Here is a 16,480-nt window from a genome sequence, read left to right as displayed (position 1 = left end):
CCTTTCCAATCACACCTTTTTTAATTCTCCATTTGAATTGTACTTGTCAAATTCCCGGGATAAATGCGTATAAAAAAATGACTGAAAATAATTCCTTTTGATTCGAAATGTGATCCGCCACTGGATATATGTAAGTATTTATGAATATCGTAAGTAGTTACAATTGTTTTCCGGTAAGTATTATCATTCCTGGAGGGTTTTACCACGGCTTATTGGAATCCAATTTCCGCTATTTCTACTAGAAATTCGGCCTTATTCCTGTCATCACCTGAAGCTCCTTACACTCACTTCGTTCTGCCGCATATTTCTTTCTGACACCAAGAAAGCGCCTAGGTTCCCGAAGTTGTCATCCACCAAATTCAAGTGGAAATTTTCAACTTAACCTTACACTTATTATTGTTATTTTCATACATAGACTATTTATTTAATAAAATTAAAATATTAAATTTCACTAATATAAATTTGGTATCATTTTTATATCACGCATTCGTTATATATCATAAGTAATAAGCACTTCATTTGATCCAGTTACCGCTTCCATATATTAGCTATGCCAATCTTCAAAAGAATGATGAGGATGTCCATTAGCACTTTGAAAAACAAAAATGTTTTAATTAAAAAAAAAATCGATATACTTACATACGCATGGTTGCGAAAAAATGTATGGCAAATGCTTTCATTTGGGCTTAAAATTTTAAATTGAAGTACCAATCCTCGTGTTGCCATGAAACATGCACCAGATACGGATATGTATGTTAAATCTCTATCCGTATCTGGTTCATATTTCATTGGAACACGAGGAATGTCGCGCCTGCAAAAGTGTGACCTCAGGAGAGGGTACTTTTGACAAATTGATTAAAACTGATTTAAAAAATTAAAAAAGCTCAATAACCGCATATTGGAAATCAACTTTGCTTTTTAAGATATTCTAATTGCAGGTTCCATAAATATTAAAAAAAGGAGCCAAAAGTACCCCACCTTCCACATCAATACCCACTGCTTCCATAGGCTCTCGTTAACGTTATTATTTGCACCACTGTTTCATCCTCATTTTTCAAGTTAAAGTCTACCAGCCAATAATCGGCAAAATATCTACACTTTCGTGACAATCTCTATATGGGTGAATAATTCCCGGTGCTAAAAAATTCCTTGTAAAAATATCCTATCCAGGATTCAGACTTTATTGCATATCTAGTATATCCTGCACATGTTTCTCTTGATACATACAAGTTATCTACATATTTAAAAAATGTTCGATTGCGAAATCTGTGCTAATTTTTTCTTAAATTTGCTACGCAATGAAACTTTTCAAGTCCGAACCCCGATACTATCTATATTGTCGGCCCATGAAAGACTAGCACGTTTCAAATTCCCATGGAAGACTAACACGGTTCATGTCTGCATGGGAAACTAGCACAGTTCGTTATTTGCGTGAAAGATATTTCAGTTGTTCGTGCAACGTGCTACACCGAAAGAAATGTGTGCTAGTAAAATCAACAAATCGTTTCCGTTATTCTTGACTTAACGGAGATTCGGTTAAATTGATCGAATTATGGTTAATTCGACCAAGTTCTTTGTCAATCGATCAAATTAGTTTAGTCATTGAAATAGCAGAGAAATTGTCGCTCTTAACTTAACAAAATTCTGTAAAAATGAGAGATTCCTAATCAATCTTTTTCTGTTTACACAACTGATCTCACTGGTCATTTCAACAGCGAACAATAGTCAATGCATGAGCAAATTTCAAAGAGAATTTTACGCTCACTGCGCTCTCTACTTTGTACTTATGACGATGTTTAAAACTTGTTAAAAAAAAACACCAAAATAAGAAAACCACCAAATCAAAAAACACAAATTGGGAAAACAACAAAAAACTACTTTTTTAATTATCAATACAAAACGAAAAAACCCTTTTTTGAATTTACTGTACATAACACTGCATAAAATTATGCGATACCGGGACACCTATTTATCGGGTACAATTTAGTCACTTCTCTTCCAAGCGAAATGCAAAATTGCGCCCTCTTGTTGCAAAAGTTTTGTTTGAACAAACAGGATTTTTCCAAAGTTAGTGATATTTTGTTCAGGTTTTTACGAAATTTCACTCAAGCGAACGAATCAAATAAGATAATAAAAAACATCATTTTTTAATGTTGATGTTTCCGACAGCATAAAATTTGAGTTGGTTTGGAATCGTTTTAAAATAAAGTATTACGAGAATTGAACTTGCCGAATTAAATGTAAAGTTACTCCAGTGGTGAATTACCTTCCCGCGATTTGATTCTTTACGTTTCTATAACTTACAAGTTCTCTATTTAAAATGTTATGTCAAACATTTATACTACAAGTTTTGTTCGAAATAACCAAGTATGGCAACTCTACTTGCGGGAGAAGTAATTGAGAATGAGTTGCAACTGAAATAATTGAGAATCAGTTTCATGACTACTATTTTCATTTCTATTTGAAAAGTGAAGTGACACGCGGCGGAGTTCATAACTATAAATCAAATAAATTATAAAAAATAAAATTTGGTGAAAGTGCGTTTAATAAAAGTTTATAATGTTTAATGTGTGCCAGCATATTTGATGTACGCCCAATTGAAGTTCGGTTAGTAAGTACTATAGTGTTAACTACTTTGTACTCTTTACTTTAATTTTTAAAATAATTTTAATTGAGTTTTCGTGTTAACTTAAAATTTTGAATAACTTCAAAAAAAAGAAAATTCTAATTAGTTGGAAAATATCTAAACTCAAAAATAAACAAAAATAAATTTTTATATTTAAAATCAAAATAAAAGATTCTTTTAAAATATCAATTTGAATGTTGATATATTGGCGATCCTACCAACGATCCTGCGCAAATATTTTATTTCATTAATGACTGTAATGATTACGAAAATTTCCATTCGCTAATTTTTAATTAAAATGCATTTATTAGAGTTGGAAAATATCTAAACTCAAAAATAAACAAAAATAAATTTTTATATTTAAAATCAAAATAAAAGATTCTTTTAAAATATCAATTTGAATGTTGATATAAGTACATACATACTTATGTACTTATTTGGCCAATTTTTGTTTTAAATTCAAAGAAAATGGAAACATTTTATATCAAATGTGCGTACACAAATATAAATATAAATCTAATATAACAATATGGTGAACATTTTTGAAGAAAAAGTTGAAATAAAGTTCTTGCAACCGACGCCAATGTGGTTCGCTAGAGCATATACTAACGGGTGTGTGAATATATATGTAGCAATCATGCGTATTTATGTATTCACATATTTACGTATATATATGGCAACACACTTTGGTACAAAGCTGCCGATGGTAATTCGGAACAAGTTTTGCTTATTTTAATTCAGATTTAACTTATTATTATTTTAATTAATATTACTAAATATAGCAATAAAATCATTAGAAATGAAATGTACTTATGAGTAATTTATACAAATAAAAAAAAACTACCTCAGTTTAAATATATATTTATCCGGCTTTTATTTTTTCCACAGGTATTAATTTCATATGAACATAAAGCTCTGTTGATGTAAAAGTTTACGCTATTAGTCTAGAAAAAACAGAAATATCAGTTATTTCAATAGATTTCACTGGTAGTGTCATTTCGACAATAAATAAAAAAAATAAATTTCAAAAGAACAGAAATCCCTTTCATATTAACAGTTTTGATTTGTATTTCTAGACCGCCAGTAATAATTGTTAATTTAATAAAACGATGGGTAAAGTATAATGAAACAACTTTTTCTTTATTTGACTACTAAAATTGTCAATTACGGATCAATTTTGCGCAGTTGATTCAACATCTTGTTGCGATTGATAAAAATTTACAGAAATTTCGGTTGAATTGACCCGTATTTCGGTTGATTTTACCAGTATTTCCTTTCAGTGTAGTCTTTCACGCGAACAACGAACTGTGTTAATTTTCCATGGGACCAACAATATAATTATTTACTCACCTTTTCATTAGATTAAATCGCCCGTTAATATCCAATTTGTCAATTTCTTCCATATCCGCTTCACTTAACTCAAAACTGCAAACATTGAGATTATCTGTCATATGCTCAGTCCGCGTTGACATAGTGATCACTACATTACCGCGTTGTAGCTGGTATTGCAGCAATACCAGCGCAGGACCCTTTTGATATTTTTTGGATAACTCAATTATTATCGGGTGTTCCAATAGTTTGTATGCACCCGGTTTATCATAAGGGGAATGGGGTGAACCTAACGGGCTGTAAGCTGTTACAACAATATTATGTTCCCGACAGAAATCCATTAATTTGCTTTGATTTAAATATGGATGGCATTCGACTTGCAAATTGGCTGGTTTTATACGCGCTACATCTAACACACGTTTTATTTGCTGTATGTTAAAATTGGACAAGCCTATCGAACGACAAAGTCCAAGTTCAACCAAACCCTCCAAGGCACACCATGTATCGATATAATCAACATCGGTGAATCTAGTTCTACCATCTGCATCTTTCGGATACATTTCTTCACTATCCGCGAAACCAGTAGGCCAATGTATAAGGTAATTATCAAAATATGTAATTCTCAATTCCTTTAAAGCATTTTCACAAGCACCACGCACCAATTTCGGATCATGTTTAGTATTCCACAACTTTCCAGTGATGAAAAGGTATTTTCTAAAAATGTGAGGATGTAAGTTTCGATTTACGTCATGTAGTTAATGTTACCTTTTCACTACACCCTCTTTAAATATCTCTTCCAACCCAACGCCTACTTCTGTTTGATTTCCATAACTATCAGCACAGTCTATGTGCCGATAGCCCACCTTAACGGCCTCCTTCACCAAACGCGTCACATGATTAACGGGCATCTAGTAACGTAAAAAAATTCAAAAGCAAGGAATATGTACATAGTGTTAAGTGAGGAAGTAAGTAAGATCATTAAATGAGCCGCTCAGTGCACACATCGATTAACTTCACTTTTTTTTAAATCTTAAATTTAAGTGCCAAAGCCCTTGGTATAGTCATAACTTTTTATATTTATAATAACTTTCCTGAATAATAAAGATTAACACCATTAAATGGCAAATTTTTTTGGCCATTGAATATTAAGTAATTTATTTCAGAAGCCATTTCGATTAACTCCATACTCTAATGTAAATCGTTTCAGTAACGCCATTGTTTACTATATAGCAGGCATGCTTAACCAACGAACCGATATCATTTCGTTACGATAATTAACGTTAATAAACGAAACAAAGTCATTTCGTTTCGTTTATTAACGTTAAGAACGTCAAATTAACGAAATGATTTTGTTTCGTTTTCTGCCATATCAAAACGAAATCAAATCGTTTATGTTGATTATTAATTTCAAACTATGCTGGCAAAGCTGATTGATGGCGGAGTCATTAAAGGTGAAAGCATCAGGCAAGCTGATTGCAACTTTTCTCATGAATTTTGACAGTACGAACATTTCTCAGATTATTTTTGACATTACCACCAATGAATTACACAAACAAATTACATGGAGTTTGTGTGTGTATGTCCGCTCGCTGTTACCACCTTACGGCTTCACGATGGCTATAGCATTGCCAGCACAATTCAAACATATAGTATCACGTTTTTGTTAAAGTTTTTAATGATAACGAAAGCTTTTTGTTTCGGCTAAAATCGAGATACAATTTATCTTGATAATTTCTTTATCGATAATATTTCGAAGTGTTTCAACGGAAACGGTGGAAATTTTTGGATAAACGATTAGCTTAACGTTAAAGTGCATCCCTGCTATATAGTTTGGCAGCTTAAGTAGAGGTTATGTTGCGAATAGAGTGGAAGGCAGTGGACTAGGCAGTCGAATGTCATATAATGAAGGAATGGTGTTCGGAGTTTTTTCAAAGTTAAAAAAAAAATTATAAAAGCTTTAATAATAAATAAAACTATTGATTCAATAACAACAAAAACGCCATATATATTCTGTATACATAAATTTGTAAGGATTATCTCACTTTAAAATTTGAATTAAATAATCTAAATTTTCTTTTGAAACTGAGTCGAGAACTGTGCGTGTGAATGTGCGAATTTTCACCGATCAGCTGTTAGTTGCGCTACTTGGTAAAATTTACAATGGTAACGCTGTATCTGTTCTGGCCGTGCATCGACGCTTATTTGTTTTTAAACTGCGGAAGATGCTCCCTCCCTCTCAATAATATTCGTAACAAAATGTGAACAGATAAAAAGAAGCACAATGCAAACGGTAGTTAGAATAGCAGTTATAGGGTTATCTACTTTATTTCAATACACTATATTTTTGTAAATTATTTTTGAATTACTTTATTTTGAATATTATTTCAAAAAGAAAATTTTCTTTTCAGTGTTTATAAATTTTCAATGTGAATATTAATATTTAAAAAATTAAATAAATAATAAATACAATTTTAAATATATATAGCAGTGATCTCGCACGCTGAATGTTACTGTGTACTTCTTAGTCTTTTCAACATTACTCCCAGATTGTTTTTAAAGAAATAAATATTATACCGTTATAATCAAGACTAGTATCGCCTGTGGTCGAAATTTTACCAATTTGTATTTTTTTCAACTCAGTCTATGCACCCAGTGTTGGGGGTAGTGCAATAATGCGTTAATAGTTAAGCAGTGAGTGGAAATATAGCAAACTGGTCTAACTTACTTAAATTTTTCATTAAGACGTTGTAATTTTTATTGTATTTTTTAAATTTTCTACAAATTTTTCAAATGTAATTATAACGTTTTAGTATGGAGCTCCTTAAACAAAAATATAAAAAGTATATAAAATCAAAAGAAATTGACATAGAATTAAGGTGAAATTACTTGACAAAAAAAAAAACATTGAAATTATTCACGCAAACATATTTACTAAAATAAAATTGATTTCATAATTTTAAGCGACATAAACAAATTAAGATTATGGGATCTAAGCATCCGATTAATGGGCATATAATCAAACAAAGCTAGCCTAATAATAAATACTAGTATCACCTGTGGTCGAAATTCGACCAACGTGTATTTTTTTCAACTCAGTCTATGCATCAAGTGTTGGAAATATAGCAAACTGGTCTAACTTACCTAACTTACTTAACTTTTTCTTTGATCTAAGACTTTGTACTTTCTGATTGTATTTTCTTAAATTTTCTAGAAACTTTTCACATGTAATTATAACGTTTTGGTATGGAGCTCCTTAAACAAAAATATAAAAATTATGTAAAATCGAATGAAATTGACATAGAATTATAGTGAAATTACTTGAAATTGTATTGAAAAATAGGGTTTTCCACACCTCCCGTGAGGTCCCCGTTGGCGCGCTACCGAAGTTATTTTTGGGAGCTCGGTTCCCCAGTAGGCCTATATCACCCATATACATTTATCGCCCATTTACTTCAATATTGTCATATTTCAAATATTGTCATAGTTCAAATAACAGGAACTTTTAGTTAAAAACGAAGAAATTTGCTAAAGTAATTAGCCTATTTCACTCCACCCGTTTAATTTTGTATAAATACATATCTGTTACCGCCACTGTCTAAAATCTATTACTTTCTAAAATTAATCGATTATCATCAAATTTATTATCGATAAACTAAAATGTCATATGGGTCGTAAGATGAATTCTCTAACTGCGCCAAATTGTTATAAATAAATTAGTTAGTTTCAACAAAAGTTAACTCATTATTTGCGATTTCATGTTTTTTTGAAAACAACTAAAATAAAAAACAAAGAATCTGTTAAATAAAGAGTTATGTATTTTCGTGTAAGTGCAATTTGCCACAAAAAATGGGCCGGTCAAAAATTATTTCTATTTAAGATTTTTTGGTACGCTACAAATTATTTTGGAACATTTTTTTAGGATATTGGTAGAGGCTATTATAGGTAAGTGGCAACAATGGGAAACCATGTTTTAATCTTTCACCGTGTAGAGCGTACGCTTATGTAGGTTTGTGTCTTAGAGCACTTATATAATTTGTCCAAAGATGGTGCGCTTTTGTGCAAGAAAGTAAATATCCATATTTGGAGAGATTGTTGGATTTACAAAAAATTTTTCCATATTTGGAGAGATTGTTGGATTTACAAAAAACTTTTTCTATTAATTATAAAGAAATAGAGTAATATTTGTTAACAAAAATAGGCCTATGCACTGCGGCTGATCTATACGAATCGATTCATATCACTTTTATATGCTTTTACGTATGCTAACTATGCGAAACCGCCTGTCAATTGTTTGTATGGAAATTTTGTTAGCGTATTAATATATAGATAGTGGGTAATATACTGCCTATGCAATACGGCCGCTATGATGCCGATTGCCGTTTTGACCTAAAATCAAAAATGTTATTGGGACGTTTTTTGCTTCGTTTAATATACAACGTGAAATTTTCCGATTGATTCAAGTTGCAATTAAATATCAATAAACCAATTTGAAATAAGAGAATATATAATAAAATAAAATAAGAACTAAAATAAATTAGCATAAAAGGCAATATAAAAAATGTAATGTTATATTTTTGTAACTTTTTTTTTTGTTCAGTATAAGACTTACTTTATCTAAAATGAGGATTAAATCTGCAAATGCAAAAACATTTTCGGGCAAATTTGACATTAATTGTTATAAATAAATTGGTTAGTTTCAACAAAAGTTAACTCATTATTTGCGATTTCATGTTTTTTTGTAAACAACTAAAACAAAAAACAAAGAATCTGTTAAATAAAGACTTATGCATTTACGTGTAAGTAAAATTTGCCACAAAAAATGGGCAGGTCAGAAATTAATTCTATTTAAGATTTTTTGGTACACTACAAATTTTTTTGGAACAATTATTTAGGATTTTGGTAGAGGCTATTAAAGGGAAGTGGCAACAATGGGAAACCATGTTTTAATCTTTCACCGTGTAGCGCGTACGCTTATGTAGGCTTGTGTGTTAGAGCACTTACATAATTTGTCCAAAGATGGCGCGCTTTTGTGCAAGAAAGTAAATATCCATATTTGGAGATAATGTTGGATTTAAAAAACTTTTTCTATTAATTATAAACAAATAGAGTAATATTTGTTAATAAAAATAGGCCTATGCACTGCGGCTGATCTATACGAATTGATTCATATCACTTTTATATGATTTTACGTATGCTAACTATGCGAAACCGGCTGTCAATTGTTTGTATGGAAATTTTGTTAGCGTATTAATATATAGATAGTGGGTAATATACTGCCTATGCAATACGGCCGCTATGATGCCGGTTGCCGTTTTGACCTAAAATCGAAAATGTTATTGGGACGTTTTTTGCTTCGTTTAATATACAACGTGAAATTTTCCGATTGATTCAAGTTGCATTTAAATATTAATAAACCAATTTGAAATAAGAGAATATATAATAAAATAAAATAAGAACTAAAATAAATTAGCATAAAAGGCAATATAAAAAATTTTATGTTATATTTTTGTAACTTTTTTTTTTGTTCAGTATAAGACGTACTTTATCTAAAATGAGGATTAAATCTGCAAATGCAAAAATATTTCGGGCTAATTTTCCATTAATTGTTATAAATAAAATAGTTAGTTTCAACAAAAGTTAACTCATTATTTGCGATTTCATGTTTTTTTGAAAACAACTAAAATAAAAAACAAAGAATCTGTTAAATAAAGAGTTATGTATTTACGTGTAAGTGAAATTTACCACAAAAAATGGGCCGCCCTACAAAAATTGTTGGAATACGTGTTCCATTTTCTTCATGTTGGAGTACTCTAACAATACTCCTTTGCAATGCGTTTGCGAACCACCATCAGCCGATCATTGCTCGTTTTGATCACGACACCATGACGATCGAACAGAGTTGCCAAAAGTAAAATATTGCATACAAATAACTGATAATAAAATTTTACTATGGCAACTCTGATAAAATGCAACCGCGCACTGGTTTTATGTATACATACTATAGTATAGTGAAATATTAGAAAGAATAACTTTCGTTTATTAATAAAAAAATTTTTGTAATTATGTGAAAGATTAAAATCAAAATTACTTTGCTAATATCATAATCGTATGATATAATGGAGAAATAAGCGGTAAAATCATGATATAAGGGAGCAACATAACTGTAAAATGAATATTAGTGGTTGACTAACAAAATTAAGAAAATAGAAAATTTAATTATGTGAAATATTAAAATCAAATTTACTCTAAAGCTACTATCATAATTGGGGGTTAAGATACTTGGCTTGGATATCATACGTGGTTCCAGGCTCTGGATCAGGGACTGGTATCAGTCTTAGACCGGCCATAGTGACGAATTGTCACACGTGATTGGTTGTCACGTCCTGCACGAGGTGCCCCTGCTTCTACTGATAATGGCGGATCTAGAGAGGACAACTCGATAAAACCCGCACCCCTGAGTCATTGTGCCGAGCTCAGGGGAGGGAGGACCCTGTTAAGGGTCAAGATCGGTACTCAACGGTGACGAACCGGATTGTTAGGGACTTGATTTTGACTATGGATAGGAATTGATGACTTTGGGCTGGTAGGTGCAGTATTCTGCCACCTTAGTAGGTCGGGGTGAAACCCTATCGAAATGGCTGGTAGGCTAATGCTGCACCTGCCCACGTCCCGTTAAAATCGTGGCGGGCCTCAAGGTACGTTCCGGCTCCGTCGCCGTTAAGTTGGTGGTGTAGGTGCGGTTGAAGATTTTCCCGCTTTGCGTCCGGTCTGGCTCTGAACGCATTACTCATAAGGTAATGCGTCAACCCTCGCGTGGCCTCCCTGCGCAGCATAGATAACCACGGGACCGTTGAAGGGCGACTACACAATCGGCTCCGGATAGCGGCCTTGAGGGGGGGCTTCTTAGAATGGACACGAAGACGAATAAAAAGGAGGGTAGGAGTGACGGCGAAAGTTGTCATGGTGCGAGGGACGCGACAGGTGCCGAGAGTGCTCCGAAGCAGGTCGCCGCCAGCCGGGAAAGCTCCCGGCGGGTCAAAAGGGCTGATCAGACGGATCAGCGCAGGGGTTTGGTTTCAAACCCCGTAGGTACGGGTAGTTCGGGTAGTGGAGGGGTGTCGAAACCGACACCCAATGCAGGCCCATATGGGGCTGTGACAGGGAAAGGCAGAGGTCCGGCGAATGCGACGGACCAGCCCAGTACTAGTAAGGAAGCCCTGTCGCGAGGAGCTTTCCCAACGAGAGCCCTGGGGTCGAAGCCTGCCGGGAAAGGTAGGCGATCGACGCCGCGAAGGAAAGCTCTGGATGATCGGCGCCTAGCTGAGAAGATCTTGGAGCGCTACGGCGGAAGGGATGCAGCTCAGATGTCTGAGAAGCATTCCCGGACGCTGGAGTGGACCAGGAGCGTCGTAGCTTGCGACGACCACACACCGGTGTCGAACGATGCGGGTGAGCAGCAGGGTTTGGGGGCTATGAAGCGGCAAAGGTCGGATGAGCGGAATGCCTAACCGACAAAAAGGGCCCGAGGAGGTGGGGACGCAATTTCGTTTAGCGAAATCGCTAAACGTGCAGGCTCCATCACCCTCGGGGTCCTGGATAGGAGTAGGGAGGATGGTGCCATCTCCCGAGAGGAGTGGCCGTGGGTCGCCAGCGCCATATCAGCGGCCTATATGACCGCTGTTATGGAGAGCCCAGGTACGCGGCCATGCTTCGAATACTCGGGGTGGTATCATGGTTTTAGACTGATTACTTGTGCTGACGAGCGGTCGGCCTGTATCTTTAAGAAAATAATTTCTTTGGTAGGGGAGGTCTGGAGGGGGGCCAGACTCGAGGCCGTGGAACGGAGGGATCTCCCCCTTCGACCGAGGGCTCGGGTGTGGTTGCCTGCCGGGCCATCTCAGCCGGAGAAAATACTCGAATTAATGCGTTACTGCAACCCGAACCTTCCGACGCATAACTGGAGGGTCCTCAGAGTAGAGGAGGCTGTTGGGCCACGTCGGCAAGTGCTGATTCTGCTAAACGCAGAGTCCACCGGTCCTCTCTCTGACACGAGGGGGGTTATCTCCTATGGCCTCGAGCGTGTGGTTCTCAAAATCTACCACGCCGATTCCAGGGGAGATGGTTCCTCTCCCACAGAGACTGTTCGGGAAGTGGAGGCGTCCGCAGGGGAGCCAGTACCCATGGTTGTGGATGCTGACTCCGCTAATTTGGACAGCGAAAGCACTGTTGACGTCCCGTCAATAGCGGGATCTGTCATCAGTGCTAGTCGTCTGGCTGATAGGGCCGAGGAGGAGCTCCTGGCCTCCGAGGGCGAATCATCGATGGCGGGTTCCGTCATCAGTGTAAGTCGTCTGTTGGGGGAGGAGGAGGATCTCCTAGTCTCCGAGGGCGAAGCCGCCAAGGATGGGGTGCAGAAGAAGAAGAGTGGTGTTGATGGAAATCCGTCAAATCCATCTTCAGCATTCTAAGGCGGCTTCCGCAAACTTGTTGCTCTGTCTTGAGAAAGGCGGAGTGGATATTGTCCTTGTCCAGGAGCCGTGGCTGAGTAGTAACGGCTGAAAAATTTCTGGATTAAGGACGGGAAAATTCAACACCTTGGTGCATGGGGAGGCAGGTAGGCCTAGATCCTGTGTGCTTATTAGAAAGGAATTTAAAGCTTTTATTCTCTCTAATTTCAGCAATGCTGACGTAACCACGGTCTGCCTCGAGCGAGGCAGTAACGAATTGTGGGTGGTCTCAGCGTATATGCCCCATGGGGACGTAACGGGACCACCGCCTGTGATACTGGGCGAAATCACCGCTGAAGCAAGGCGGAGAGGTGTTGGCGTAATCATAGGTGCCGATGCTAATGCACACCATAGCATATGGGGGAGCTCGGATACGAACACCAGAGGTGAGTCTTTATTTACTTTTATTGTAGATGAGGGACTTTGTATATGTAATAGGGGGAATGACCCGACTTTTATTACTGCGGTAAGGGAGGAGGTCCTGGACCTCACCCTGGTTAGCAGAGAACTGGAAGATCGGATATCTGGATGGAGGGTTCTCAACGAGCACTCTTTCTCTGATCACCGATATATTCAGTTCTCGGTGAATGAAGAACGTCCCGGTAAAATATCTTTTAGGAACCCTAAAAGTACCAACTGGGACTTGTATTGTAGGAAGTTGGGAGAGCTATTGCCTGAGGCGCCTATCGTTGGTTCGGACCTGTCCGAATCTGAAATAGACGGTCTGGTGGAAAACTTCACCTTGGCAAGCAATAGCGCCTTTCAACAGTCCTGCCCACTGAAAACTTACAGGGGGAAGGGCAAGCCGCCCTGGTGGTCTGATTCCCTTGACGACCTAAGAGCGTCCAGTAGGCGGCTCTTTAATAGAGCCAGGAGGAGTAAACTACCCTCGGACTGGGAGCTCTATAAGGTGAGTCTGGGGATTTATAAATATGAAATAAGGTTAGCCAAGCGAGATTCATGGCGAAGCTTCTGCGAAAACGTAGAGGGCTGCAATGAATCCGCGAGGCTTAGAAAAATACTCTCTAGGAATCCCGCCCCTCGGGGGTATCTGAGAGATATTGGTGGGGACTGGTCGATGAGTAGCGAGGAGTCCCTGAGACTTTTACTGGACAATCATTTTCCCGATGTCCCAGTTGCGCAGGGATCTTCGCTTGCGTGGTCGGCGGTTGCTGGCCATGCAGAAATGCCTGCCATCCCACTACGGGAAAGTCAAATATCCTGGGCTATAAATTCGTTCAAGCCCTATAAGTCACCCGGTCCGGATGGCATCATTCCTGCGCAACTTCAAAGGTCTTTAGGGATTTCCTGCCGCTGGTTGGCCATCATCTACACTAACTGCCTCAGGCTTAACTATATCCCTAAGTCGTGGCACACGGTTAGGGTCATCTTCATTCCGAAGGCCGGCAGGGGCTCTCATGTGTCGCCTAAGGATTTCAGGCCAATCAGTCTCTCGTCGTTTCTTCTTAAGACGTTTGAGCGGCTGATTGACCTGTACCTACGAGAAAGGATACCTAGGGGGTTACTGTCGGCTTCACAGCATGCGTACTGCAAAGGCAGATCGAAGGAAACGGCTCTCCATTCGATTGTAAAGCAAAGAGAGGGGTCTCTAGAACATAAAGGGTATGCTCTGGGTGCCTTTCTAGACATCGAGGGGGCTTTTAACAATGTTCTACCGGGGGCAATCGAAAGAGCTCTGGTGGGTTTAGGAGTCGAAGCGGCTCTGGTTGAATTTATTAGCAAACTTCTATGCGGCAGAATTGTCGCAGCGGAGTGGGGAGGAGCCATAATAAGGAGGAAGGTGTGCAGGGGCACGCCACAGGGAGGTGTCCTATCTCCTCTGCTCTGGGTTGTGGTAGTCAACGAGCTTCTAGTGGAGCTGGAAGCCAATGGCTGTCGGGTGGTTGCCTATGCAGATGACCTCGCTATCCTAGTCAGGTGCAAATTTCTGGGCACCCTGCGCGATGTTCTGCAGGAATACCTGGATACTGTGGCTAGGTGGGCTGAATCATGTGGAGTGGCGGTCAACCCGGGAAAAACAGAATTGGTTCTTTTTACAAGGAGATATAAGATACCCGACTTCAGAACTCCTTCGATTGGAGGGGTACCGTTGGTACTTACTGACAGGATTAAATATTTGGGAATTGTTCTGGACAAGAAGCTGTCCTGGAGGCCCAATGTGGAAGTTAGGGCCAGGAAGGCCGCGGTTGCCTTGTACTGCTGCAGGGGGGCTATCGGAAAGAGATGGGGGCTCTCGCCAGGAGTAGTACACTGGCTTTATGAGATGGTGGTCAAACCGATTCTGCTATATGGGGTGCTGGTCTGGTGGAAAGCACTGGACACGGCGAGCACCTCCAAAATGCTAGTGTCAGTGCAACGGACGGCGCTTATCGGTATCAGTGGCGCTATGAGAACAACACCTACCTTGGCACTGAATGTCATGCTGAATATACATCCAGTAGATATTGCGGGAAAGGCAGCCGCGGCCCGGTCGTTGGTCAGGCTTCGTGATATGGGTTATATGCTTTCTGATTTCGGACACTCTAGCCTTCTTACTAGTTTCGACTTTATCCCGGACAGGACGGACTATTGCATGCCGGTGGCCGCTCCCTATACAACCTTCACCCCAGTCATTCCCCCGAGGGAGGAGTGGAGAAGAGGAATTATCTGGGGCATGGGACCGGTTAACTTGTTCACGGATGGGTCGAAGTTGGACGGAAAGGTTGGCGGGGGGGTCTTTTGTCAAGAGCTAAATGTAAGCCGCAAGTTTAAGTTGGCTGATCACTGCAGTGTATTCCAAGCGAAAGTTGCTGCGATTAAGGATGCGGTGGATGAAATGCTATCCAGCGCTACTACGGTTAGGGAATTTAACATCTACTCTGATAGCCAAGCGGCTATAAAGGCCTTGAGCTCAACTACAGTGCGATCGAGGGTGGTCTGGGAGTGCCTGACCACACTTGCGATTGCATCGAATTATTTTACAATTAAGATTATCTGGGTCCCGGGCCATAGTGATATTCCGGGTAACTGTCAAGCGGATCTCTTAGCCCGAATCGGTACAACTGAACCGGATGAAGATGGCTGTAGGGATTTCGGGATTCCGCTAGCCACCTGTGGATTGCTCTTCCATAGCTGGGCCTCGAGTCAGCTCAGCAAACGTTGGGCGGACACTACGTCTTGTAGGATATCAAGATCTTTCTGGCCGAAAGTGGATGGCAGGAGGTCTGCTGAAATAATTGGGTTCACTAAGGCTCACCTATCAATGGTCATTGGGGTTTTGACAGGGCACTGTCCCATGGGTATCCATGCGGTACGTCTCAATATATTGGAAACTCCATCCTGCTGCAGCTGTATGGAGGATGATGAGGTGGAATCACCAAATCACTTTATGCTTGACTGCCCAGCTTTTGCCAGAACTAGGCGAAAGTATTTCGGTCGTGACTCACTTGGATCTCCCGAGGAGCTATCCAAGGTTGAGATCGGGATCATTCGGAACTTTATCGTTGCTACCCAACGATTCTCTAAGTAGTTATATCTACGTCACCGTTAGTTTAGTTTATTATATGTGGTATCACAACGGACCGTCATGTTGTCCAAGTGAGCTTCCTCTATCAGGGAAGCTACCACCCAACCTAACCTAACCTACTATCATAATTGTATGATAAAATGGAAATGCAAAGCGGTAAAATTATCATAATTTTTTTTTTTTTAAATGAAAAGCGGTAAAATTATCATAAGTTCATGATATAACGCAGCTACAAAACTGTAAAATGAATATTATTGGATGACTAAGGGAGCAATCAAAATGGAAGAAAAATAAATTAAGTGATTAATAGATATGCAACATTTAAATACAATACGTAAAATAAGTACATTAAATATTTTATAAAAATTATTAATCAACATAAACAATGACACCAGCTAGTATTGTTCAGATAAGAAACTTTGCGCAATTTCTGCCCCGTTTTAACAGCTAGAAGCTTCAAATTTCACCAAATGCTTACGTATATAGCATATA

The 16,480-nt window shown here is 38.4% G+C and overlaps 1 protein-coding gene across 11 annotated transcripts in view; it reads right to left on the bottom strand.

Annotated features, from left to right (window-relative positions):
* Nucleotides 1–416: 416 nt before the first annotated feature.
* Nucleotides 417–16,480, bottom strand: part of LOC137254429 (aldo-keto reductase family 1 member B1-like) — a 124,255-nt gene continuing 108,191 nt past the window's right edge. For 9 of the 11 annotated variants that reach the window (XM_067792081.1, XM_067792089.1, XM_067792087.1 and 6 more), the window contains 3 exons: nucleotides 4,721–4,863; nucleotides 3,977–4,669; nucleotides 417–590 (listed from right to left, as the gene is read on the bottom strand). In XM_067792081.1, the coding sequence (XP_067648182.1) occupies nucleotides 545–590; nucleotides 3,977–4,669; nucleotides 4,721–4,863 (882 nt within the window). In that variant the 3' untranslated portion in view covers nucleotides 417–544. Of the gene's footprint in view, nucleotides 591–3,470; nucleotides 3,571–3,829; nucleotides 3,913–3,976; nucleotides 4,670–4,720; nucleotides 4,864–16,480 lie in introns of those variants that run through there. The other 2 variants (XR_010953989.1, XM_067792080.1) reach the window with 2 other exon arrangements.

This window comes from Eurosta solidaginis, chromosome 5 (assembly GCF_040869045.1).
Source record: "Eurosta solidaginis isolate ZX-2024a chromosome 5, ASM4086904v1, whole genome shotgun sequence".
Taxonomy (NCBI): domain Eukaryota; kingdom Metazoa; phylum Arthropoda; class Insecta; order Diptera; family Tephritidae; genus Eurosta; species Eurosta solidaginis.
The sequence above is the reverse complement of the archived record's forward strand: the minus strand, read 5'-3'. Positions and strand labels throughout refer to the sequence as shown.